Raw genomic sequence first — 24,163 nt, forward strand, 5'->3', positions numbered from 1 at the left:
TTACTTTGTTGCTATCCACAAATTGTGTTCGGTTTGAAAGGTGGGATTTTAGAAGTGCATGCACTGTTTCATTCACATCATTGTTTTCTAAATTATTAAGAAAAATGGGCTGATTGATTACGTCAAATGCTTTTGAGAAATCAACGTATGTGATTACCTAAAACCATTTGTTAATGACTGAATGCATCTAATTTTTTCATTTTGAGTCGAGAGGGCTGTTTCGGTGGAGCGATAATTCCTAAATCTGCGTTGAAGGTCTTGTAATAAATTGGGCAATTGAAAAATGATAGCAATCTGACATGCATTAATTTCTTGATACCCTTCGTAAACGCTGGAATGGTTGAAAAAAACACGCATGAAGACTGCATTTGTTTGGGAAATATGTCTGTGACTTAAGTTATAAATATGGGTAAGGAAAGGGCATATGATATTGGCGCGAGCCATGCATTGTGTTTGTATATTTCTGTTTTGTTCTTGCCATCCGACGGTGCCTGCTGTGTTGGTGTTTCAGGCAAAGTGCATGTATCCTTTCCTTTCTTTTGTATGCCGCACAGGCTACCTTAGTGTGATAGGAAGGATGTTGGGCCCCGACGTCACTAGCCTAAAATAATCTTTGATCTCCAGTGTTTTTCGTTGTAAGTCTGCGTTTTGAGAAACAATTTCGCCGAAAGATAACCACTCCTGAGGCACCCAGTGTCGTATTTGATTCACCGACACTCGCCTGCGCACGTCACTTTGTTCACTGCTGCTTCGCTGCCTGTGTATTCTTTTAGTTGTCAGGAAAGCACAAGCTCGTACCAATAAACTTGTTTTGCCTTCAAGACAGCTGCGTCGTCTTTGGCTACATGACATCTGGTAGAAGTGCAGGGGATGCACCCTTTATGCTCCTTTTACCTCTGCAAGCCGCACAGCCGGTCCAACGAGAGGCAGCCACCGACTACAAGCCCCAGCTGAAAAAAAACATTTAAGGTGAAATTGGACCAGTCCGGAACACTGTTGGACCAACTGGAAGTGGAGTTGACTCCTATTGCTTCAATAGTCTTTTGGACAGGTCTGATTGGGCTTCCACTGTTTTTTGTGTGTGGAAGGTACGCCCGAGTTTTTTGGTCTCCTGCCAGAAGGACCCAACAGAACGACCACTGCAAGCACCACCATTGTGCAAGAACCAATGTCCCCAATCGTCTTGCAGCAGCCCCGGAAACCGCCATCGTTCTGGGGCGCCTCCGCTGAAGACCTAGAAGAATGTTGGAGAACCTGGAGAGCATCCAGATCTTCAACAGATGGCACAGTGAAGAAACTTTGCGGCATGTTTTCTTTTACTTAGGAGATGCAGCTCGAACTTGCTTCGAGAACTACGGGAGATCTTTGACCGACTGGATGCAATTCAGAAGTCAGTTCCTTGTAGACCTTCATTACTGTGGTGAAAAAAGAACGAGCGGTGCTTTTGATTGAAACTCGAATGCAACAACCCAGCGAAGGGGTCGTAACCTTCAAGAAGAGAAAGTGACTATTTTGCTGTGCGGCCACAGAATTCATGGAAATAAGAAACTGGTTTTTGATGGGACGGCTAAAGCAAGAGCTGTTCACTTGCCTTGTTCATAACCCCCCATGGACGGTGTCCGAATTCTTGTCTGGAACCGCCGCAATCGAGAAAGCACTGGAAATTTGTATGAATCAGTACGACCGCCCAATCAATGCGCTGATTGTGGAGACAGTCCATGCCAGGCTGTTAGCTCCGATACACTATGCGAGACAATCCGCGCAGTTGTCAGGGAGGAGCTGTAGGAACGCTTCCCAACGACATTGCAATCCGAAGTCGCCTCCCTGAGCAAAATGATCCAGGAAGAACTTCAACATGCCTGGGTTACTTATAGGCCATCGGAAGCACCCCGCGATCCACACGCTATGACCTACTCTAGCTGTTGGTCGAACCCGCCCACCTCCAACTCATCGTCAGGCGGTCCCGCCGTATTGCTGTACACTGTCGCCCGCCCGACTGCCTGTGGTGTAAAACACAGCACCAAGAAAGACCGATGTATGGCGAACCCTCAAACATCGTTCGCTATGCTACCCCTGCAGCGAAGAAGGCCACATTTACCGCCGCTCTATCTACAAACAACTTGGCCGCTGAGGTTTCTCCGTTGGCGCACCAGGCCCTCTCCCAGGCCAACGACCAGGTTAGATCAAGGAGTGTCTGTCTGAGACCAGCCGTGGCCCAGCCCATTGTAACCGTTCCCCACCACCATATCCATACCTATCGCCCAGCCACGGCAGCAGCGTTGACTTCACATGTTGGAGGTCTCCCAGCCCACGAAGAGGAATTTAAAAGCAGCAATTTCTAGAGGTGAAGTTGCACAATGGCTGAAAAACGAAGACCCCCGACTGTAGGCGGAGACTATGAGGAGGCTTGGGGGCCCGAGCCCCCTCCGGTGCCTCCCGGAGTGGGCTCAGCCCCCCATTCGGCGATGCTGATCCCTGCTCCCTGTCTACTCCCTCAAGAGCCATTACCCGTGCCACTACCAGTTTACATTCCTTTACAGTTGCCTCTACCTTTTCACTCAAAATTTTATTGGGGCTGGAAGCTTACTGCATAATTGAATCGGCGCAGACATGGATGCCTTTCATACTTTTCACTTATTCCTTCAGATTCTTACCATAGAAGGACAAGCACACTTATAGTGCCTAGAATATACTGTATATTTTAGGCACTTTAGCACACTAGAAGCATGTATGTACATGTATGTATGCATGTATGTGCGTGTGCATGTATGTATGCATTGTAATGAACTACGACGGTCTCTCAAGCTGCCATGTTCATTCTCCCCGAATGAGCCTCACGTTTCTTCTTCCTTTGCTTCCAGTCGGCTGCCGTCCTCGTTGCTCTGCTGGTGGCTTGGCCGCTGTCTGCGCTTGCAGCTTTTCTTTCGCGAAGCTTCGTGCCTCTACACTTGGCCACACTGTGATGGCGAGCACCAACGAACCCTTTGCACTGGTCCTTGACTTTGACACCAGGATCGTTGGACGTCACTTCTCGGTGGGCAGGGCTCGTGGTTCTGTGATTCATCTCTTCCTCTCTAGATCGTGCCAGGGATATGCTGTCTCTTGTTGCAAAGGAAGCCACGGCGGCTTTTGGAATGATCATGTTCTGTGGCTTTGTTCCACCGCTGTTGTCTTGACCAGGTTTTCCCTTGTGACAGAGTCGATCTTTTCTTGGGTGTTCTTGCCTTCCGTTTTGTCGCTGTATACTCCGATTGGGGTTTCGGAAAAGTCGTCTGGGACGATTGCCTCCCTGTGTCGTTCACGCTTCTTGTTCTCTATTAAAAGGCTTGACGCTACCTCATCCCTAACTTCTATCGGTATGTTCTCAATCTCAGCCTCATTAGACGAAAGCTGAAACGGTGGCTTGTCCCTGGCCGGAGGCTTCAGAAAGCTGTACAGCTTTCTCAGAAACTTTGAATTTGAGGAAAATTCGTCCTGATCCAGTATTCGAACCCGAGACCATCCCCAATTGGGGCAGTGACTCTACCAACTGAGCTAACCGGGAGGCTAGCTGTTTGTAGTGTGAGCAAATTGATCAACAACTCAAATTTAAGTGATCAACAGGTGTTAATCGACCCGATTTAGGGTAAACCCCAAGGTGGGGCAAGTTTTGCGAAACAAAATTTGGCATCTACCCCAATGCAGCTGTACAGCTACAAAAAAAAAAGCCGTACAGCTTTTTCAGAAACTTTGCATTTGAACAAAAATTCGTCCTGGTCCAAGATTTGAACAGGGACCACCACCTTACCGGGCAGTTGCTCTACCAACTGAGCTAACCAGGAGGCTAGCTGTCTGCAGAGCGAGTTTATCAACTCGTAATGATGGGCAGGTGTTAATTGACCAGATTAAGGTTAAAATCCCAAGGTGGAGTACGTTTCTGCGAAGAAAAATTTGACATCCACCTCAATTCAGCCGTATGGCTACACAGGAAAGCTGTATAGCTTTCTCGGAAACTTCGCAGTTGAAAAAAATTCGTCCTGGTCCAGGAGTCAAACCAGGGACCAAGACGAATTTTTTTAAAACTGAAGTTTCTGAGAAAGCTGTACAGCTTTTCTTAGTATATAGCCGTACCGCTGCACTGAGGGGGATGCCAAAATTTTCCTTCATGTCAAGTCTGTGGTGACTGCACACATGCGTTTGCAAGTACCCGCCTATAGAGCTCATTATTTAGCGGCTATACTTGCAACCGTACACTTTTGAAGTGAATATACAGTAAGAAACTGCGTGTTTACAAAGCGGCTAAACGTCGCTATTACGGGGCATGTAAAACACCGTCTGTCAGGGCAAACATCCGCTTGCAGCGCCCCAAGTCCAAGACGGCACGCAGTGCACGTCGAATCAACGATGGGAGGGTTCACTAGAGTCAAGCGTGCGCTCTACCATCGGCTGGACGACGTTAGTGCGAGTTTTGCGTTTCCTTCTAGTGTGCATAATTCGCTGTGCCCTATTTTATTGCTCACGATCAGGCGTTCGTGACAGCGAGGGAAGGCGCAGTTCTTAATGGTAGCGCACGGCAGTGACTTGTGCACGTAGGGCTTTGTAGCCAGGCACCACCTCACCGCGCGTGACCAGTGTTGTGCGTGCCTGACAAAGCGCCCGGAATATCGTAAGGTTCTGCGGAAACATCTCTCTGGGCCTGCAGCTGCTCCTGGAAAGGTCTGTATTGATTCCCTCGCTCGTGGTATTTGCAGCTCCTTCTGACTTGCGGTTGGTCCCGAACGCCCCGTCTTTCTAACGGGGTAGCGGCCTTCGGGGCTACCGAACAGACGGGCCATGACACGGGCACTCCGGTCTAGTAGAGAGCCGTCAACACGGCTAGAATGCTTGGCGGTGGAGGGACGTTGGTTGTGCGCGGCGCTGCAGGCGTATGTTACACTGTCGTCGGACAGATCTATAACGAAGCTGTGATTAACGTACTACCTCCCTGTTCTGTGGTACTACAGATGCTGGGCGCTGCGATAAAGAGAAAACGAAGCGGTGACCATAGAGTTTCTTACAATATAACTAGAGGGGAAACTGGCGCTGCGATCGTACGCCTCAATGGGCGTGATGGGTAGTTGTGGATTCGGATTGGCGCTTGATGGCTCGCAGAACTTACTATGGATTGCAGGCAGTTTCGTTTTCGTTTTGGATTTACATGAACGCATTTGCCTAGGCGGGGTGTTGGGAGGAGTGATCAAAAATACGTTTCTCCTTGAACTGCATGCCTCGCGTGCACGGACGCCACCCTGAGTGGAATGTTTTATAACCAGAGTTGCGAATTGGGTGGGTTATCAATGCATTGTCGCACAGCGAGCATGTAAACACAAATGACGGCGCTCTGTGCGGCGAAGTTGTCTGCTAATTAGGAGTTGCGGCGCTGCTTATTCGGCAGAGCAATGCATTGTCAAAGCTGGTCAAAGCTGACGATGGTTGCGAATCACTTGGAACAGCCACACCTTTCGTGCGAACGCCGGCTCCTACGGCGTAGAACAGCAGCACCGGCGGCTGATAGGAACGCAGCTTGATGTATATCACTATATAACTTCTCCAAAGGTAATCGGTTTCTTTTTTCTTATGAGCACAAACATTTTCTTACTATTACAAACCACCAGCGCCGAAATTTTTACAAGTAGTTATTAAAGAAGTCCGCGTCCTGCTGTAATTGGCAGAAAATGGCAAACCTGCTCCACAAACCCCCTCGACTCCACGTCTGCTTTTTATTTAAACGCGCGGTTTTATTTCGTACAAACTTGGTTTTTCGTAACTAACTTTCTCGTTTGCCATGTAATTTGTAAACGGAGAGCCGGGCAATTAGAGCTTTTTTGTCAAAAAACACAATTTGCGCAGCCATAAGCCCGTTTTGATCCTACACAATCCGGTTCCACAAATACCCATCATTCCCATTGAAGCGTAAGCGCCGCTGCCATGTTCGCGTTGACACTAGCGCCAGTTTCCCCTCTAGTTATTTGTATGAAACTCTATGGCGGTGACAAGGGGTAGCGCAGTGTCCTCCCCTGCTGGGTCAGACTTGCGGTCGCCTGCGCCCTACGCGGGTTTCTGTTGCACGTGTGTGTGTCGGTGTGCTTTCCGTAAGTAGTGTCCAGTTTGTGGCGTGTGTACGCCCAATTTCAAGTACTTTAAATGTTTCTTAGTGAGTACTCAGTAAGAAACTCTCTGCTTACGAAGCGGCTGGAGCAGTTAACATTTTTCTTTTAGCACGTTAAAAACTGTCGCACAGATACTACTGGAACATACGCTTGGAGCGCCACTTATCTCGAGCGGCATTCCAACGCAGGTGAAAGCAACCGTTGACTCGATCATCGGAGGGTTTACTAGACAAGCGTGTGCTAGACACAGTCACTGCGTTTTGTTGAGGTGAAATTGGCGAAATGTTTGCGCTCAAGTGTTGCGTAGTTCTGCTGTGCTTCCCGTAGTTGTGGGCCGTGTTTTAAAGCTGGCGATCGTGCGTGTGTGAGCGTCGTCTGTGCGGGAAGGTGGAGCTCAGAAAAGTAGCCCGCGCTCAGTGCATTTCGCACGTAAGGCTTCGTCACCTGTCCCCAACGCGCGGGGGAAAACGCTGTGTGTGGTTGTCAACACGGCCGGGCGTATCGTGAGCCTCTGCGGAAACAACTCCCTGGGCTGCCACATCCGCGTCCGAATAGGTCTGTCTTTCCTCGCTTGTGTCGTTTGTCGCGTCTCCTGCCGTGCGATCGGTCCCGAACCTCCGGCCTTCCCCCTGCTTCTGGTAGCTCGGCTGGCTTCGACTGAACGGTTATCTGTCGCTGTACTGACGGCCACCCTTCGGCCGTGGTTGCCTTCGGTCGTGTCTGTTAGAGCGGATGGACGTAGTCAGGATCAATTGGAAGGTTATCGCGGTAGCACCGACCAAGCTAGACCAAGCAAGGCAGCAGCGCCGGTCCGTGCTTTTATTTCCCAATGCTATACCATTTATAACACTTTGTGCCTGCTCAGTGCCAGAAATTCCGCCGTTCTTTGTGGTGGCGCCCTAATCCCAGGTTCTCCTGTGTTGGCGAGGGCACGGTCACCATTTTTCTACACACCTGGAAACAATGAGTGGTTTAAAAGAAAGTTGTCAAGGCCCTTTGCAAAGAAAAAGTATTACGTGTTGTATAAAGGCGACTCAGGTTCTAGCACTGACGGGCAACTCCTGTTTGAACAAACAAGATACAGAAATACACGAGGCCAGAAATAAAACCATCTAGCTAGGGTGACGCTAGAACTTAACAGTGTAATTATAAAAGAGATGGTCTTTGTCGGGCTACATTGTTCGTTCGTAAATAATTTAACGCAAAAGGTTTTTTTCTGCGTTTCCCTGGATTCAGCCAGAAATGTTACGGGTGAGTTCACTTGTGGGTTTGTGACCCACTGGGAATTGATCGGTGATTCGGTATGTGATTGGTGAGGAAAGAATGAATGTACCGGCGAGACATAGGGAGAGAAACAAGTTAAGTGCATGCTGAATCTTTATCCTAAGCGTAAATAGGGGCTCTCAAATACTGAGCATCGCCTTGAGCCAACTCGTCATAGGTGAATTCGTCACATAGGGCAAGTCGTCATAGGCCATCTCGCACAAGGGAAACTCGTAAACTAGGGCAACTGGACACTGGGCCAACTCGTCACAATTTACGTTTTTCGTCTATCATGTTCAAATGAAAGAGTACAGAAGCTTGTATATTTCTCATCTTATGCGTAAACATTTTTACACTCCTCCTTCAATTCACCCCCCTTAATGTTTCCTTTGTCGCCTTCGAGGAATGCGACAGCCAGACAGCGTATCTTAATTTTTTTTGTGCAGCTAATTACGTGAGCCTTTTATATTAGATGTCGTTTGCCCGTTCTCTTTTTTCTAATATGTTTTTTAAATTTTTGTTAATTAAGTGACAGCGCTGTATTGGGATTGCGATTTCGTTCTGTGTTTTCGCTTTTTAGTATTTTGATCTTTTGTTTTCATGCCTGCTGACAAACGATGACTTTCAAGCTGGGTAACTTTCATTTTGTTAATCTTCAGATCACCTGAAAGTCAAGGCTGGACTTAAAAGTTGACCCCCCCCCCCCCCACACACACACACACTCACACAAAAAAGTGTGACGAATATTTTTTAGAAGGAGAAGAAAAGCAAAAAAATAAACCGGAAGTTGTGCTGAAACAAAAAAGCCAATTTCAACCAGCACTTTCAAACAAATAAGAGGCCAACATTTTTCCCTATTTATAGATATATACTCAAGCAGGCAAAAACCTTCAAAAGATAACGCAAAAAGAAAGAAAAGAAACGAAAAGAAAACACGAAGAAAGAAAAAGTTGACCCCCCCCTCCACAGAAAAAGCCTGACGAATATTTTTTGGAAGGAGAAGAAAAAAAATAAACCCGAAAAGAAACCCCTTACCAAGTAAACAAATGTGAATTTCTATTTGCAACAAGAAGGGAAATAAAAAGGGGATAGAGGAGCATGTGTTAAAATAGAAAAACCATTTCAACCAAACCACCGCCTGCAAACTAACAAAAGCAGGGGACCCCCTGAACTCTGAAGAGGTCAACCTGGGAGTAATTATAAGATTAGAAGCCACTAACTTCCTCTCCCCATTTCCTCGACGTCGGCCAAAAATGGAACCGTGAGACGACTTTTCCTAGCACGACAAAGTCAGTGCGACCACTTTTCCTAGTACGGGATCACCTAGAACGAGATGCCCTATTTGACCAGTTTCCCTATGACCAGTTTTCCTAGGACGAGTTGGCTGCGACAAGTGGGCCGGTTCGCATCTACTACATGCACGATGGCAACATTTCGTGGAGCAGCGGCGACGAAGAAATAGAGGGGATGGAGGATGGTGGGCGCGTACCCTTTTGGGGACCCTAAAAAATATTAGCCGCAGAACTAATGGACTGTTTGGGCTTCTTGAAACAAAATTTAATTAGTATGACTCAATTATCACTAAACACCGAATCAAGAATCATTATTTTTCACTTATCAACTTTTCACTAATCAGCGGGAGAAAAGTTAACTGGCTCTTATCACAGTGACAACCATGAGGTCATGTATACAGTTTTTTTTTTTTGTTGGGAAACTGCCGTAGTGAACCCAAAAGGGCGAGCGTGCAGGCGGAAACAGTACATTGAACGCAGTTCAGTAGTTCTGCGACGCCACGCATAAAGCTTCGGTCTCTAATACTGGCTCATGAAGTTCAAGCTCACCGTTTTGAGGACTTCTGTAGCTGGAAGACACCTTCGTGTAGCAGACGACGCCGAGGTGCATTTCAGTTCACCTGCGCCTGAAACAGCAGTTCACATCGGCATGGCCATCGAAAAACCTGGGAACTTGGCGCCCCCACAGGCAACGGGCTGCTGCAATGGGTTCGGGGGCGATAGAGCAGGCACAGTAGGTTATATAGGAGGCTATCGCTATACGCACGACATCGTGCGCTCCGACCGGAAAGGGCTCTACACACAATGATGATGATAATTAGTGGCTCTCCCTTTGAATCAGGGCATCGGTTGTCAGCAACCGACTTGCCTGTTTTGCTTGCCCTACTCCCAGCTAACCTAATAGAGTTGCTTCCTCCCCCCCATCTCCCCCTCGTCCCTGTATTAAACTCATCCCTCCCACCCTCCCTTTTTCCCCCTCGCGGTTTTAAATTCTCATCCGTATGATTACTCCGCCTGCATACCCATCCCTTGCCTACTTTTCCTCCACCACCACTCCAGTCGCCTCTTCGTCACCTCTGTGGCCTTGAAGTTGAGGTAACCCCTCGCCCCAAATCCCAAAGCCTCCTCCAGCGTCGTTTCCCCCTCACCCCGCGGTGGCCGTATATCTGTGCAGCTCCTGACAATATAGTCTATAGTTTCCCGATCACTGCCGCAGTATGCACATGTTTTATCCTGCTGCCTGTAGATACCCGTGTATGCCTGGGTTCTCGGGCACCCCGCCCGTGCCTCGAAGAGCAATGCACTGCCTCTCATATTGCCATAGAATCTCTGCTTCTTAATTTCTCGTTTCTCTGCCCTATAAGTCTCCAGGGTTTTTTTCGCTGCCATTCTGTGTGCCCACTTTGTCGTCTGTGCTGCCTTTACCTGTTTTTTAACTGTTGTGTAAGCCCCACTTTTCCCTACAGACTTTCCGTACCGCTTGGTCAGCTGTCTGGTCCTCCGTCTTCACCGCGTGTCTATGCTCCTCATATACAGGTACTTAAACACCCTCTCGGCCCATTTTTTGTCCTCCATGTCACGAAGTCGCTCCTCAAACTTGATCTTGCTCTGCGCCTCCAGCCCATATCCAGACGACCAGCCCATATCCCCTTGTACCACTTCATTTGTAGTTTTGCTGTGGGCCAATCTGCCTACCGCCCTCTGATTTACCTCCAGGCCCATTTGGGTCTCAGGTTTCATGCACAGAACCGAAGTTGCGAAAGTTAATCCTGGTACCATGACACCTTTCCAGACTCCCTTACCACCTCGTATTTGGTGTATCCCCAGAGGGCTCTATGCTTCATTATAGCCGCGTTCCATCTTCCTTTTGTCTTATGGTGAGCCTCATGCGCATGCGTGTAATCTTCGTTGTCGTTAAACCACACTACTAAGTATTTGTACTCTCTCACCAATGGTATTTCTACTTGCTGCACTGATACTGTTTTGTGCTCCGCACCATCGGTAAAGACTATGATCCCCGATTTTTCTCTGCTAAAGGATAGCCCTAGGTGTGTCGCTTCTTCAACACATATATCCATCAAGCCCTGCATACTTATCCGGTTGTCCGCCATCTACAATGCGCGATCTGCATACATTAGTCCCGGAACCCATTACTCCACCATCTGCCCGTTTTTCATGTAGGATAAGTCGAACCCCACCGTACTGACTTCTAGCTTTCTTTCTAACCCTGCCATGTAGATCATGAACAGCAGTGGAAAGAGAGGACATCCTTGTTTCAAACCCTTGTAGGTGTCTACAGGCCTATTGTGTGTTATCCCTTCCCACACTATTTGCACTTGGTTCTCCCGGTACGGCTCTCTGAGTAAGCTAATGAATTCTTCCCCCACTCCATCGTCCTCCAGAATACTCCGTAGCCGCTCCCTGTCTACATTATCATACGCCGCTTTAATGTCCAAAAAGGCTTACCGCAAAGGTCGGTTTTGCATCTTCGCCACCTCTATGCATTGGCTTAAGACAAAAAAATTATCTATACTCGGTTACAACTCAAGAACGGCACCACTTCATGTAGTGTATCACTCCGCCAAAGCGCCGGACCCGTGACGTCAGTGCGCGCGCGTTTTGAAAGGGGTTTGCTATGAATGCGTGATATCGTCTGCCTTGTCTCATGCAGTTTGTTTGTCGTCACTGGAGTCGTTTATAAGCATAATAGGTCCAAAAAATCACAGGAACGGCTCACGCCATGTTCAAAATATTCCCAGTAACGCCCTACTTGCGCCGCGCGGAGAAACATCTGGCTACGGTAATAAGGCACAGCGGCAACTTCCGGTGCCGTTCTTAAGTTGTCACCGAGTATAGTCTTCTGTCCTTTCGAAACCCATTTTGAAGTTCCCCTAATATCCTATTTTCTTCTACCCACTGCTCTAGTTCGAACTTTACGGCCTGCATCACTAACCTGTACAGCACGACTCTGTTCGCTCACGCCATCCTTTGGGATGAACGGCGGTTTAGATGGTATCTACGCAAAGTAGGCGTGGGAAGTTTGAAACAACTGGCGTTTTTGTGTAAGGGCGCACTGCGGTATATGTCACGCTCCCCTTGTAGCAAATACCAAGGGCAAGTTTTCGGCGCAACCGCATATCAGCAGGTGTACTAAATGATACCGTAGCCCCCCATAGGTTGATTGGGTGCGGAGAACCTAAATTTGAACTGTGAAATAAGCATTAGCATTGTGCGCGGAATAGACCGACCCATCGCGGTGAACACCACAATTAATCAAATTTTTTTGTGGGAGATGCTCGCGTACGGCAGTGAGAAATCGGGCTGACGAGATAAGGGTTTGAAGGAGACTGCAAATCTTGCATCAAACGTACATATATGCCTCCTTACCCCGAAAATAAGCGTGTTGCTGTGTGAATTAAGGCGCCCACTGTTTTTTTCTACGCTGCAGTATAAATAGTCTGATTGTGCCAAGCGTTTTTTGTTGATGTTGCTGGTAAATTATTGTAGTCACGATTTTTAATTTACGCACCTAGTAACACCAGAGCAATCAAAAATGAATATGAAGAAGCGGGTGAGCATAGCTGTTCCTGCTTATCTGACAAACATTAAAGAGAAATTGTGGAAATTTTCGGGAGCAATCTTCGCCGCTTTTATTCATTACCAGTTTTTTATAGCAAGATCGGGGTATTAGAGGCGTTTTAAATTTTGCGCATTAGGCGCTTGACTTTCATCTGATATTTTTGTCTCTTATTCTTATTTACGATTGTGTAATGTTACCGACTGAGTTACTCAACTTTACCTATCGTTCATTTTTGTGCAAATATGGCGCAAAAAGTTGGGAGCGATTTTAATAATTTTTTGCCGTGTTTTGCTTGGTGTTTTTCTTGTATGCATTTCTGTCTTTGTCGGGAGAGGACACTATACAAAGTAGACAAGGCACAGCCACAGTACACTTCAAGGCTGTAGCAAGAACTGCGAGATTACAACTGTGGTGGAAATAGCGAGTGTGATGAAAATTATAGTTCAGGACACCTGACGCACATGTAACAGTAAATTAAATTTCCGTTCGCTGAAGCTTAGTAGCCACGCTAAACCTAAAATGAAAATTGATTGATAAATAATTTATTGAGTGATTGACCGATCGATCCACCTATCGCTTGATTGGTTGATTGTTTGAGGTCCCTCACGTGTGTCGTCTCACCAAGCTTGGCCCTCATTAGTGTTTAATTATAGTGCTGAAATTAAGTTCTGTTTATTACACGTTTTAGGTGTCCTAAGCTATATTTCTTTTGCGGCTGGGCTTCCACCAGCATTATTATCTTGTTTTAGTTAGGTACTGTTACATCCTTGAAATCTAGTGCCTCTGCTACTCTGTTCACCCTGTCACAACGAATTATTCGTTGTGACAGGGCGGTGAACAGAGTTCGAATTATTCGTTGCTTTTTTTGTAGGGGACATTTTTGTATTCGGAATACAAAAATGTCCCCTACAAAAAAAGCAATCTAAAACTGGTCAAATGTTCATAAAAAGTCTCAAATGTGTAACACCTAGAAAACAATAGGTAATTGGCGACGTTGAGCGATTTTATGCTACAGTGGTGTAAGTGTAATTAATCTGTAACGAAACAAAAATAAAACAAGTGTACACATTGACGGCAAAGTTGCCAACATAGCGCAGCGACCCGCCGCGGTGGCTCAGTGGCTAAGGCGTTGTGCTGCTGAGCACAAGGTCGCGGGTTCGATTCCCGGCCGCGGCGGCCGCTTTTCTGACGGAGGCGAAAAGCAAAAACGCCCGTGTGTACGAGATTTCGGTGCACGTTAAAGATCCCCAGGTGGTCAAAATTAATCCGGAGCCCTCCGCTACGGCGCGCCTCATCGCCTGCGTTGCGTCGGCGCGTTAAACCCTACCATCAATCAATCAAACATAGCGCAGCGTGAACTAAAATGTCAAAAATAAGCGCAATCTCGCTTTTATAAGCCAAATATGGCCAGTAAAGAACTTGGAATACTTGTAAGCGTAGAATGTAGCTTACGCATTATTGACAATTCTCACAATTTCTGTAAATTTTTGTTAGATGCGCCGGAACCATTGCTAATTACAATGGTTCCAGCAGATGTATGTTCTCACGTGCTTGTTTAAAAAGCATAAGGTGAAGCATTTTTTAAGTGTTTTGTTACTCGGAGTGCTATATGCTTTCAGCTCACCCTTTGCGCAAGAGCTGAGGGTTGAGGCATTTGTTGTTGAACTTTCTTCTGCGCCCCCAAATGAATAAAGTGTGCCATACACTACCTAGTGTTACTACAGTAGTGTTATTTACGACGCTAGGGAAGAATATATTTGTGCACATCGAAATTTGGCGAATCCTACTGTAGCGCGTGGGTAAACATGGATTAGCCAGCCATTCATTAACACGCATCAATGCGTGATAGAACCATGGCACCCAGCTGGTTGGGCGGCACGCAGAGCAGATATCACGGCCAGCAACTTGCGGAAACAATCGCACCATGGGCAGTCTATAGCAGATGGAGAGAGAGAAGAAGAGAGAGATAACAAACTATATTTTGCTTTAATAAGTCTCTGCAATTAGAAAGAATTAGGAAGGAAGGGAAATTATCCAGGAAGGAAGGGAACATATCCAGGGCCCGCACGGTCGCAGCTCTAGCCCTGGCATGAGAGAGTAAAATCCGGGTTGAACATTTTAACCCGACTTGAATTATGTACGTGTGCCAACGAATTTCTGTTCACTAAATGAAGCATATTTGAGCAGGCTCCTATATTAGCATGAAAATTGCCATGCGCACACAATGAAGAAAGCATGCATCAAGATGCTGGAGCCCTCGCACGCCTTTGGAGGAGCAATTTTTCCCTTCACAGTGACAGTGCCGCAGCCGCGACAAAGAGCGGCACAGTTGTATCATTGACCCTGTTCGCAGTTCAGTCAAGAGTCACCCCGGTAGATGGCAAGAGCGAATGGCGTCGTGCGTAGAGCCGCTTTCAGTCAGAGCGCACGACGTCATGCGTATAGCATTGCTCTTTTTTTTTCCTTCGTGAAAATGATGCTGCCCTCCCTTGCCCATTGACTCCTGTATTCTTTCAATGCCAAATGCATCGCCCGCTTTACAATGGGAGTGATTGGGACGCCTAATTCGCCACATGTCGTAAGGTGGGGCCGCGAGATTAACCGGGAACCCTGGTCATGTCCCAGAGCGTAACCATTGCCTCGTGTATTTTACAATGCAAACGCATCGTGCGCTTCCTAATGGGTGTGAGGGGTACTCCTGCAGTGCCCACATGTTGTAAGGTGGGGGCCGAGCTGCGCCGGGATCACCCAATCATAACTGAGTTTGACAGCGGCTTGTGCCTGGTTGCCAAGGCAACTGATGTTTGAGATTGTTAAAGTAATGGCGCTCGTGCCAGCGTTAGAAAGCTCAGAGCCGCGGCAGAGCACGTTTTGCCAACGTTGCGGCTTTCTGCCACGCGTCGCCCCAAGATGAACTGGTCGCGTGATTAAAGCACTGGAAGCCTACGACTGGGGGGAGTGGCCGGAGTTGAAAGAGTGTGCTTGGTTGGCCAATCTGGACTGATGCGGTTGGCATTGTAAAAATATAGGAGGCGATGGCATAACTCAATTCGAGAGTGGCTTGTGCCTGGTTGCCAAGGTAACCAATGTATGAGATCGTTCGATGTATGAGCACTCTGGCCAGCAATAGGACCCTCGGCGTAGTGGCCAAGCACGTTTTTTCCTACGTTGCCACTTTTTAGCATACATTGCCTCAAGAATAACCATTCATGTGACTAAAGCACTGGGAAGGTTAGCAATTGTGGGAGGGTGGCCGGAGTAGAAAGAAAAGGCATGGTTGGCCACTCGGGCTGATGCGTTTGGCATGGAAGTAATACAGGAGGCGATGTGTCACCCCTTGGCTGTTGCATAGCATTCACTCACCCCCTAGTGCAAAGGCCGATTGCTACAGTTTCTTCATTCCTTTTTGGATGACGCATCTCTGTTTCGTTCCTCGGCAACTTGATAACATCAAAGATACCTAGACATTGCGGCATTGCGAAAGCAAACTGCGTTTTTTTATACTACAATGCTCCGGCATGCCGACATATTTGCCCTGAGAAGGCTTCAAATCATTGTGAAGTGTATGAATGACAGGACAAAATAATAATAAAGAAAAAAAGAAACCAGCCTGGCAGTTATCGTTTCTGATGGCAGTGCGCGCACTGCAGGGAACAGGCAATGGAGAATCAAAAGTATAATCTTGTTGTGGCTAATGCTAAAAAGTGTCACGCTAAGGCTCTGTTGTCGCAGTCGGTTGGCACTCCCGCAATAACCTTCAAATGGATCCCGACTGTACACCTGGCGGCGAAATAAGCTGGGTCACGCGAGCACGTGGCAAAATGCATCGCCACGCCATTTGACGTTGCACTTCTGGTGTCGGGACACTGATGCGCACGTGTGCGTCCAACCCCCTAAATACTATCCTTTCTTTTCCTTGGCTTCAAGCGGCAAGGCTGCTGGCATTGAGCGCTTGGCGCTTGGGTTCACTTTTTATGCTCAGCACAACTCGCTCGCACACGCTTCCGCGGGGAACGGCAAGGGTGACGCTTGCTTTGCTCAGTCTGCCTTGCTCGGACAAAGGACGCATTGTAACGCGATTTTGATGCCTTAGTTTTAGGGGTGATAGCGTTTGTTTGGCTGTCTTAACACGATAATTTATTGTTCGTGTCAATCAGCTCAACGTGTATTGCAACCATTTATCTAGTTTTGTACTTTTTTGTCCCGTACATACGGGACCATCTCTGCTCGCATTTTTTCCTGTCAGTACCGGTTTTAGTACATGTGCGAGGTGACCTCTCATCACCGTTTATTAAAAAAACTCTTTCTTGCATCAATTCATTTTCGTTTTGGTGTGCTCATTTTTAGTTGCCAACCACTGCATGTTTTTAGCAAAAATACAATGGCGTAGTGAAATATCTGTGGCACAAGTTCGTCACCGAGACGGCCAAGATATGTTATCTGATGGATCGGGGCAGAGTGAGCTGGGCACACTTCACCCTCGTGGTTTGCTACCCAGGCATGTGCAAGTGAGGCATCTTAGCAAAGAAAGTGACCCCTCTTGCGAAGCACTGGATGTCATCAGCCTTGCCACTTGAAGTGAAGGAAAAGACAGGATAGTGAGTGAAGTGGGATGCGCACGCGCACACGGATGTCTCGACACGGGAAGTGCAATGTCAGATGGTGTGGCGATGCATTTTGCCATGCGCTCGCGTGCCCCGGCCTACTTTTCCGCCGGAAATACATAAGCAGCATTCGGATATTAGGTCGGGTGAGATTCAGTTCGTTGAAATCAGCGCGTTACTTGATTCAAACAAAGGATGAAGGTACGCAGGTACACTGGCCCAATGCACACCCGTATATCTTGTTGTCCCCGTCCAGTAACACGCTGTTTTCAGTGAAACATGCCGGTCTTGGCAGTGGTTGAGTAGTGGCATCGGCTATTCAATTCAGATGCTCTTCCCGGGAGTACCGATTTCCATGCAATGCCACCTGCACTCATAACACCTGCTATAGTCATTTCAAGCTAATTTTCGAAGCTCAAGTATTCCTCAACATTCATGACGATGTCAGCAAATACAACTGCTAAAGTTGCACTGTAATAAAACCAGTACCGTGTCTTCATCTAAAGGCGTGATTCAATATGCGGAACACTAGGGGAACAATAACGTGCATGACCCTTTCAGTTTTTACTTTGATATAAATCAGCGAGGCTGGAAAGTTTGCTTGATTTATTGGTTCGACCCACATTTCCACAAATCAAATTTGTATAAAATAAAGGGAATGACTGTTCGAGGGAATAAATAGAAAGTGCGTGTTCTTACTGTCGAAACTGCTCCGTCAGCTTCTTGCCAGTGGTTTCTCTTCTCTCTGGAGTGCACTTGCCAATGTAGGGCCACTGGGCAAACGTTCTGTAATACCTGTGCCACACATACCCAAAAAACTACCTCAAGTTCTCAAGGCCTTTCGTTTAAATGCCCTTAATTTGCTGCTACATGCAAAAATCTAATGCCATTTGTTCTGTTATTTTTGGTTGAAGGGACAAATTATCCTAAAACAAGCTTTGAGGGACATCTTAATGCACAACTCATTCGTCTTCACGATCACTTTAAATCTGCCTACTTCCGAACACAATGGGCACCTAAAGAAACCAACTAAACTCTCGGAACCAGAGTGTTGATGGTGAAACGTTGGTTCAAGCAGTCCGATTCCTGTGTTTTGCCCAGAAATAAATGTCAAAGCAGCCAGAAAAAACAGTGGGAGGGGCACATTGGACAAGCACCGAGGTATCTGTAGGGATTCAGCTCCCTTCTCCTTGCCAGTGGCCGGCTACACACAGGGACCAGTTTTCCTTTTTTCCTTTTTGTTTTCTGGGCTGCCAGCTAAAGCGAAGTTGACTTGGAGAGCGTCGAGAGCTTCAGGGTACTTGTCGTTGCTATCAGCGATATCTTCAGTCAACTAATTTCGGATTTGGTACAGCTCGCAGGTGACAGTAGCTTCTGAAGCCATTATTAGAAATGGCCCACCATTTTTTAAAAAGCACTTTTTCTTGTAATGTTTTCTTTCACAAAGAACATTTTCACCCTTCTAAGAAGCTTTCTTCTGCGTTAAAAACTTCTAATATACGAGTGCTTTTTCTTTTCGGTTGTTATCACCATCATGCCTAACACTAATGGTTTTTGTGTTTGGGTGTGTAGCATGGCCTGCCCAAATGTCGTTTGGTTTATTAAGGCCTTGACCAGTTCATGTCCATTTTCGTGCGTGCGGGACATGGGTATTACTCTGATGCCAGCCAAAAAATGAGATTTGACTTGTTCGTAGTCCTGTGGATGATGCCTGCTAGATGGAAGTAGTGAGTTGCTCCCTAATAGGGTGACCACTCTGCGTTTGGGAGAAAACAAGGTAGAAATATGTTGTAAGCAGATCTGTTGTAACAAGGTTAAACTATAGTTCCTGCATCCTTAGTGGTAGTGGTATGTGTTTCGTACATACTGCACTCACCGCCACTGTTATGAGTAGTGGTAGTGGTATGTGTTTTGCACATACTGCACTCACCGCCACTGTTATGAGATATTCGATCTCTTTTGTTATAGAACAGGCAATATAGACCTTTGGAACGGCTATTAATACAGTAAAAATGCTTTGCATGCAAAGGTAATGAACCTATATTTTAGTCCATTACCTTTTTATGCAGAGCATCCAATCCAACCTGTGAAGGTGGCTGGAAAGCAAAGCTGTAAACGACACCCATGATTACCCATGGGACATCACTTGAATTCACGCACGTGGCTGTACAAAGAGTGAAACCAGGCACAAGTGAAATGCTCTTAACCACACCCTATATTACTTCGAGATATTTTTTGCTCAGGGTAAATCAATTCATGATTCATGAATGGTGGTTGGTTGAGTTGCATTGGTGAAGCACATGAGTGGAAGCTTTTTTATAAAATTAAAGGGCGCTCAAACCTGAAGTTAGATGATCGCACTTCTCCTCCGTCTCTGCCCCCCCCCCCCCCCAATTGAGGCGACGAGATCAGGGGCAAAGATAGAGAAGCGAGATGCCATGCGTCGGTGTGAGCTTCCGTTAATTTTTATAACTCCTAGTGCATGCGCAAGGTGCGCATACGGCACCCACACGAACCGTGGGCTGAGTGCACATCGGAGCGAGAGGTCGTGTGATGCTATCACGTGGCATTCAGTGAGAACGCAGGGGGTAAACCCACAGATGTGCTTGCTCAGTGCACAGTCTCCCCCGTTTCCGCGTGGGCTCATAGTTCAATCGGTAAAACAGGCTCTTGCTCCATTTCTCTATTCGTTCTAGTTTCAGTTCCTAGTGGTTCAAGTAACTGCTTTTTTTTGTTTGCAGGAGTTTTCTTTTGACACCAGTAGAACGCTTGGGGGATGGAGGTAAAAAAGCTTCGCTTTTTAATATTTAGAAAAAGCTAGTGGCACTAATGCCTGTGAGAAACTGATATCAGCTAAACATGCATGGAACATGCAGAGTGGGAGTGTGATGGCTCCTGAAATCCTATCTAGCACAGCAGGGACTGAGAAATGCACTAAAGACGAGGAAATGCGCTAGTTGGTGCCGTACATATCTGGAAACTAAAGCACGAACGTAGACCGGAACAAAGAAAGGAAACAAGAAGCGCTTGTCTTTTCCTTTTCTTTATTCTTGTTTAATTTCGGGCTGTTATTTTCAATTATAACACATTTCTGCATGGTTCATCAGTTTGGATGACCACTAACCAGTAGTCTGCCATAGGCATATTATGTGATCAATGGTCTCTTCATTGTCATTTGCCAGATGTGAAGCTAACAGTGGGCTTACAGCAAATCCTCTTAGTGTGGCGTATTAATTTATCTGTGGTTGCATTTTTTTTTGCTTCCAGAAGGCACTGCACTGACAGCAGGCATACTGTGGGCAACATCCTCGACGCCTGAGCGCTGCGTTACAGCAATGTCTGTGGGTGTAGCCTCCGGCCAGGTGGTATCCTGTAGCCAAAAGACTCAAGCCACTGTTACTACCAGTGCCAGAGGTACTTCCCTAATTTTATGTCGCTGTGTCTGCATTATACACTGAATTTTCTTTGCAGGTACACAGTGCGCTCCGAAGTTGTTCATCAGTGCAAGCTCCCAAACCGAAAGAAAATTTCCAGGTTAGAGCTCATGTTTTTTTTTTTAAATGAGCATTCTAGTGTGTAGTAGAAACACGTCCAAGAAGAACAAATTTGTGCTATGGTTTTTAATTATTTTTAATGCTTTGTTAATGGTGGTGCCTGGAAGCTATGATGGTTTATTCTTTGTGAGAAATATCAATGGTTCCAAGCATGCCAATGATATTGTGAGGTTGGAAAAGAAGATATCTTTATAAAATGCCTGGCCTTCACATGAGCAGATGTCGCAACAATTTCAGGGTACTGATTACAGAGCCTAAGAGTGATATTTTTACCATAAAAAATGTCAGGCTTGCAAATGTGCCTTTTTGTGAATAGTTCCCAGGATACAAAACGGCGAGGTTGTAATCTATTCATTATTTAAATCAAAACATTGCTGGCGCTAAGCTGGACGAAGGACTAAAGATTACACAAATGAGCGAAGCGTTTTTTTTCTGTATTTAAAGTTTGTATTGTCTAAATAGAAAACGAATGAAGGAATTGATTGTTACCATGGAAAGGAAAGTCCACTAGCAGATGTTATTTGTCTCACCTAGGGGTGGACATTAGAATGCCTGCTGGTGTGGGGATGGGGAAAACAGGCAAGAGAGAGGGAGAGGATATATTTATATACAGGACTATACACTGAAAATAAACAATAAAAAAATTACCAAAACAAACACATACGCAAAAAGACATGGCCGTAGTCCAGTTTGCAAACCATGGAGAAAGTGGAGTGCTGGGAGGAGTCTTGAGGTGTGCAGGTAAGAGCGTAGGGCCTCATGGTCTCTGTCCCGCTCTCTGGTACTGCCCGGCAGCCACAAAATCTCTTGAAGGCCCAAGCCCTTCCCGTGAAGGTGGCCAGCAGTTCAGCCCTTTCTGCCACAAACTGAGGGCCCTCAAAGACCAAATGCGGTGGAGTCCATATGGTCGCCCGGCAGTGCTGGCACGAGAAGTTGTCAGTCACATCCAGGCGGTCTTTTCGCTAGGCCGTCCGCACGCACCCCACACAAAGCTATACGACAGGTGAACGTTGCTGACGTAGCAGCCGTGCAACCCGCACAGGTGGTAGCGCCTCTCCAGCAGCCAACCACGGATCTGGGTGCGTTGCCCGAACATGCTGCTAGATCAGGAGGTGGGTGTCGTGGTCTGGCGCACTCACTGCAGCTGCAGGCAAGCGCCCTGTTCTGACAGCCGTGCTGCCTTGCCTCACACGGTCCGCACCAAGAGTGAGTGCGGGTCGCCCTCCTGTATCGTAGCAGGGCTGTGGACCAGCGTTCACACAGCAGGACGCAGTGCTTGGGGGGTGGCTGCAGCTGCACTGGCAAGTCGAGGCCAAGGTTTATGCCCGCCAGCTCAGGCATGGCGGATAACACGGCGAGTGCAGCCAGGCCTGCCTGGTGGCCCCCCAGAGTACAGTTGCCACTGTGGTTGAACCCTGCTTCTGCCGCATGGAGCCGTCTGTGTAGGGCAGGATGTGGCTTTTCTGGTCACCCCAACCAACGGCCTGGGCCAGTTGCAGCTGCCTGCAGTGCGACGTTTACTGCTTGCTGTGCAGACCCGAGATCTCCATGTGCGCCCTGGCAACCAGGGCAGGGCGTGCCCGCAGGGGCGGCCCGCGTCCAGGGGATCTACCACCTACTCCAACAGGGCCAGATGTGCCTCATGCGTGAGTGGCAATGTGTGCACAGCTGCTGCAGCATGGGGCTGCCCCCCTTGGCCCACCACAGCTGGTCAATGTGGCCCAGTAAGTGCTGCTCCACCGTCATTTGAAGTGTCCCATGCCACCGCCTCAGCCAGCACCTTCTTGCACTGCGAGTCTTGAGGATGGCCCAGGCAGATGCGGATGCCCCTGCGGTGGTACGCTTCAGTGGCTGCAAGCTGGGCTTGCACAGGGTGACCAGCAAGCCTAGCAGGGTGTACATGAGCCGCACGCCTGAGGCAGTGTACAGCTGCAGGGGCATTCGCTGCGAGCAGCCGCTTTCCTCTGCGGCCATCTCCCTCATGGCCGCAGTGGCCATTTGTGCCTCGGCTAAGAGCTTGGATCCTGATGCAGTGGGTCAGTGTGAGCCCCAGGTAGTGCACACTAGTCATCCAGCTGAGGCCCTCACCGTTGATGTGCTGGCACCTGGCCCTGCAATGGGGCTAGGTGTCTGGGTGCACCAGCATAGCTTCTGTCTTGCTGGCCGACAGCTGCAGTCCGACGTTGGTCAGCTTGGCTTGCACCACGTCTAGAGCCACCTGCAGCTGCAGGACGACATCTTGGCAGCCTGCCTTGGGTCCCAGTGCCCACAGGGCCACGTCATCGCCATACCCAGACATGTCCACCCTTGTGCTCCTCCTCTGGGCAGGCCATGACCAGGTTGAAGAGGAAGGGGCTGATGACTGAGCACTGCGGGGTGCGCATGTCTACTGGCTGAGGCACTGACAGGGCGCTGCCCACCTTCAGTCACAACGTGTGGCCCATCAGGAAAGCCTCGACAGAGCCCCCAGCATGCCTTCAGTGCTGTCCTCCTCCATGGCCAGGGAGATGGCGGGGTGCTGCAGGTTGTCGAAGGCATCATTGACGTCTAGTAGCACCAGGGCTGGCACATGCCTTGTCGTCCGGCGTGCTCCAGCACTGTTCCTACCTCGGCAATGACGTCCGTGACATCCCGGTGCCACCAGAAGCCTCAGAAGCCCCTGGGATGAACTACTCATGCCGTGATGGCCTCCATGCTGCCCAGGGCTACCTGCTTCAGCAGCTTGCAGCCGCAGGAGATGTGAGCCATAGTGGAGAAGCCCGCCACAGCCTTGAAACCTTGGCCTGGCTTGAGGAGAGGCTCTAGAATGGCCAGCAGCCAATGGGGTGGCAGCCGCTTGCCTCCCAGATGCGGTTGTAAGCTGCCAGGAGCCTTGCAAACCCCACCTCCGGTTGCGCAGCATCTGGTACATGAGGCCGTCGGCCCTTGGCGCTGACTTTTGCTTGCAGGTGCACAGCACACCATGGAGTTTGGCCTCCATGATGGGAGCATCATTAAGTGGATGGTATCCCTCGGACTCCTCTAGCGCAGCAACCGCAGGGCCAGCTGGTGCCGGTTGGGGGAGGGGGCAGGAAGGGCTCTGCAAAGAGCTCGCCAAGGTCCTCTTAGCTGGCCTGCCTCCTGATGGCCAGGGCGGCCAGGGGGTTCTGGTTCCCACGGGGCTTGAGTACCGACTGGAAAATGCTTCAAAAGTGGCAGCAGTGTGGGTTGGACTCGGAGCAGATGCAAAGCTCGGCCCACCACTACCTGTTGAGGTGGTTGGTGGGCAATCGACAGGCTGCGTCCTCACTGCAGTACCCCATCCAGTCAGTCCTGGCTCCTGAGTGCTGCACCATCCTCTCCGCCTGGCTCCGCTGCACTCACAGCTGCAGTTGGCAATGGAGCAGCTTCGCATGGCTTGCCAAGCACAGCGATGCAGTCCCGCGAACAGCTCCTCCACCTCTCCCACGTCCTCCTGAGCAAGGCAGCGCTGTAAGTGGTCTGAGTGGGTGACGTGCTGCAGTGTGCGTCGGCTGTCCAGCTTCTCTGGTGGTGGATGTGTAGCGGGTAGTGGTCAGCACCCCACGTGCTAGGCTCCCGCATCCAAGTGGCGTCAACCCTGGCTGACACCAGGCTGAGGTCTATGACCGTGGTAGTGCTGTTGCCTCGCCTAAGGGTGCACTCACTGACGTTCAGAGCATCAGATGGATGTTCACGTTGAGGCTCAGCATGGTGTCCCACAGGTGATCAAATTTCTCTGCCT

The 24,163-nt window shown here is 48.4% G+C and overlaps 2 protein-coding genes across 16 annotated transcripts in view; one reads left to right on the plus strand and one right to left on the minus strand.

Annotated features, from left to right (window-relative positions):
• The window catches only part of LOC144158352 (uncharacterized), a 246,877-nt gene that overhangs the window by 97,693 nt on the left and 125,021 nt on the right, over nucleotides 1-24,163 (minus strand). The window lies entirely within an intron of this gene.
• Nucleotides 1-24,163, plus strand: part of LOC144158348 (uncharacterized) — an 81,624-nt gene that overhangs the window by 29,236 nt on the left and 28,225 nt on the right. For 3 of the 15 annotated variants that reach the window (XM_077689182.1, XM_077689169.1, XM_077689167.1), the window contains exons 5-8: nucleotides 19,609-19,649; nucleotides 20,135-20,281; nucleotides 20,339-20,401; nucleotides 21,957-22,145. In XM_077689182.1, the coding sequence (XP_077545308.1) occupies nucleotides 19,609-19,649; nucleotides 20,135-20,281; nucleotides 20,339-20,401; nucleotides 21,957-22,145 (440 nt within the window). Of the gene's footprint in view, nucleotides 1-4,336; nucleotides 4,696-5,008; nucleotides 5,014-6,004; nucleotides 6,111-6,339; nucleotides 6,684-10,149; nucleotides 10,220-19,608; nucleotides 19,650-20,134; nucleotides 20,282-20,338; nucleotides 20,402-21,956; nucleotides 22,146-24,163 lie in introns of those variants that run through there. The other 12 variants (XM_077689183.1, XM_077689170.1, XM_077689172.1 and 9 more) reach the window with 10 other exon arrangements.

This window comes from Haemaphysalis longicornis, unplaced genomic scaffold (assembly GCF_048455015.1).
Source record: "Haemaphysalis longicornis isolate Haplotype H1 unplaced genomic scaffold, Haemaphysalis longicornis Haplotype H1 scaffold_10, whole genome shotgun sequence".
In the NCBI taxonomy this organism is placed as follows: domain Eukaryota; kingdom Metazoa; phylum Arthropoda; class Arachnida; order Ixodida; family Ixodidae; genus Haemaphysalis; species Haemaphysalis longicornis.